The 2,137-nt window shown below is 43.1% G+C and overlaps 1 protein-coding gene across 7 annotated transcripts in view; it reads left to right on the forward strand.

Annotated features, from left to right (window-relative positions):
- Window positions 1-2,137, forward strand: part of eif4ba (eukaryotic translation initiation factor 4Ba) — a 16,533-nt gene that overhangs the window by 10,355 nt on the left and 4,041 nt on the right. For 5 of the 7 annotated variants that reach the window (XM_034869732.1, XM_034869736.1, XM_034869738.1 and 2 more), the window contains exons 9-11: window positions 472-760; window positions 1,446-1,534; window positions 1,855-2,116. In XM_034869732.1, coding sequence (XP_034725623.1) covers window positions 472-760; window positions 1,446-1,534; window positions 1,855-2,116 — 640 coding nt within the window. The remainder of the gene's footprint in view (window positions 1-471; window positions 761-1,445; window positions 1,535-1,854; window positions 2,117-2,137) is intronic. The other 2 variants (XM_034869733.1, XM_034869735.1) reach the window with 1 other exon arrangement.

Here is a 2,137-nt window from a genome sequence, read left to right on the forward strand (position 1 = left end):
TTTTGGAAAAAGGCTGCAATGAAACAAAGAGTGAAAAATTTAAAGGGGTCTGAATACTTTCCGTACCCACTGTAGTTAACTAATCACTCACTCCAAAAAATAGTCATCAAATTTGGAAGTTGCACATGCGCGAGTACTTGCAAAATCTCAAAAGTACTCGCAAAATATGACGATTAGGTCAGAGTGTGGAGCCCTGGAATATTTAAAGTATGAACCTGAAAATGTGACAGTCTGCTTTAACTGATCCTATCAAATAGTGCTGTTTGAGTGTTGGGAAAATTCGGTGTAGCGCTAACAGACTTTTTTTTTTAAAGTCTGCAATTATTGTAAAAGCCTTTCACACTCTTTTCAGAATCTGTAGTTTAGCGCGTTTATTTTATGTCAAAGAGTAGCGTTTGACCGTTCTAACACCATCTTCTGATATGGAAAGCTACGTTACTCAATATTAATATATTTTTCCTATTCTCACAGCAGGTCCTCAGCAGAGACCTAAGTTGAACCTTAAGCCCCGTAGCGTGCCCAAAGAGGAAGAAGGCGGCAGCAGTGGCGGTGGCGGCGGCGGCGGTGGTGGTGGTACTTCCCCAGCTGCAGCTCCGAGCTCCGGCAGCAGGGCCTCGTCCATCTTTGGCGCAGCCAAGCCGGTTGATACAGCAGCCAAAGAGAGGGAGGTGGAGGAGAGGCTGAAGAAAGAGGAAGAGAGGCTGCAGAGGCAGCTGGAGGAGGACAAAAGCCGGGGACCCGACAGAAAGATGCGAGACAGGTCAGGGGTTGACATGATGGTCATCACGTAATTTTTGATGAGATATGTTAAATAGATATAATTCAGGAACAATGATTTGTGACAAAGCCGCATGCTCTGCAGTTACATTGCACTTAGGTTAATGAGACAGACAATCCAGTAACTTACACTTAAGACAAATATAACTTCATATAAAGACGTGTAATTGTGTGCAATGAAAAACAAGTTTTGTTTTGAAGTTTATCTTTAAATATTGGCCTATGCTGGCCAATACAGTGACATGGCATACAATAAACTTTGTATCATTACATTACTTTTGGCTAAAATCCAAATACATAAGTTAGTATCATGGCTCATGTTAGCTTGTGAAGTAATTTTGCAAGTCAACTAACCTATCCACTCAGATAGTATTTGCAAGCTGTTAGTTGTCAGTGAGCAAGCAAGCAAAGGTTAGCCAGCTAGCTCTAACGTAGTAAAACCGTCCTGAGTGGAAATTATATTATAGGAAACCAAGAAAGTAAGGCTGTCCCGAATACCCTTTTTTGTGGTTCTAAGCTTCTGTACTAATCAATAGCAAACATTCAAAGCTTCTGATACGGACTCCGCCAGCTATTGCCACACCTCACCAAGAGTAGTATTTCTAGCTTTATTGTTAAACAGGCTGTTGCCGTATAACCAAACAATAAGCTTTTTCTATTGTTTTCAGGGACCCAAGCTGGCGCAATGAAGAACCTCCAACTGTGCGATCTCGCACAGGAAGCGAGTCTTCACAGCAAGGAAGTTCTTCTGGAAGAGGTGAGATACCTCTGCATTCAGCTTTGATAGAGCTTGCCTTCAGGAATCTGGTTTTGCCCTATAAACTTGGTAGTCTGTCTTTAAATAATTATAAAGTCTGTTAGATGAAAGTTTAAGTTTTTAGTACATTTTAAACTTTGTAGTGTTTTTTAAAAAAAAATGCTGCCTTGTACTTTAAGTTAGTTATTATAGTTTCAGTGTACTTAAAACAAAACAACTCGGACAAACTAAAAATGGTCAATTGGTAAGTGTTCTAAAAAGGACAATCTTCGGTGATATGGAAGCATTAGAAACAAAGTGCTGCTCTTTTTATCCACCAGGCTCCCGGTGTCGAGATAGCGAGCGCTCTGGGGAGAATGAGGTTTTCAGTGGGAGAGAAGGTGAGCCCTCCTCCCCCGGGGCTTCCCCGCTGCCCCCCCCTACCAGCTCCTCCAAGGAGCCGTTGAAGGTGATGCCTGCACCTCCTCCAAAGGAGAACGTCTGGGCCAAGAGAAGTGCAGCCAGCACAGGCTCTAGTGAGGGTGATGGACGGCCTCCAGTCTCTCCTGTTTCCCCAAGTGGTTCAGCTCCTCCCAAGCTCCGGTGAGAACTCTAGTGAAACGT

This window comes from Etheostoma cragini, chromosome 4 (genome assembly GCF_013103735.1).
Source record: "Etheostoma cragini isolate CJK2018 chromosome 4, CSU_Ecrag_1.0, whole genome shotgun sequence".
Classification (NCBI taxonomy): domain Eukaryota; kingdom Metazoa; phylum Chordata; class Actinopteri; order Perciformes; family Percidae; genus Etheostoma; species Etheostoma cragini.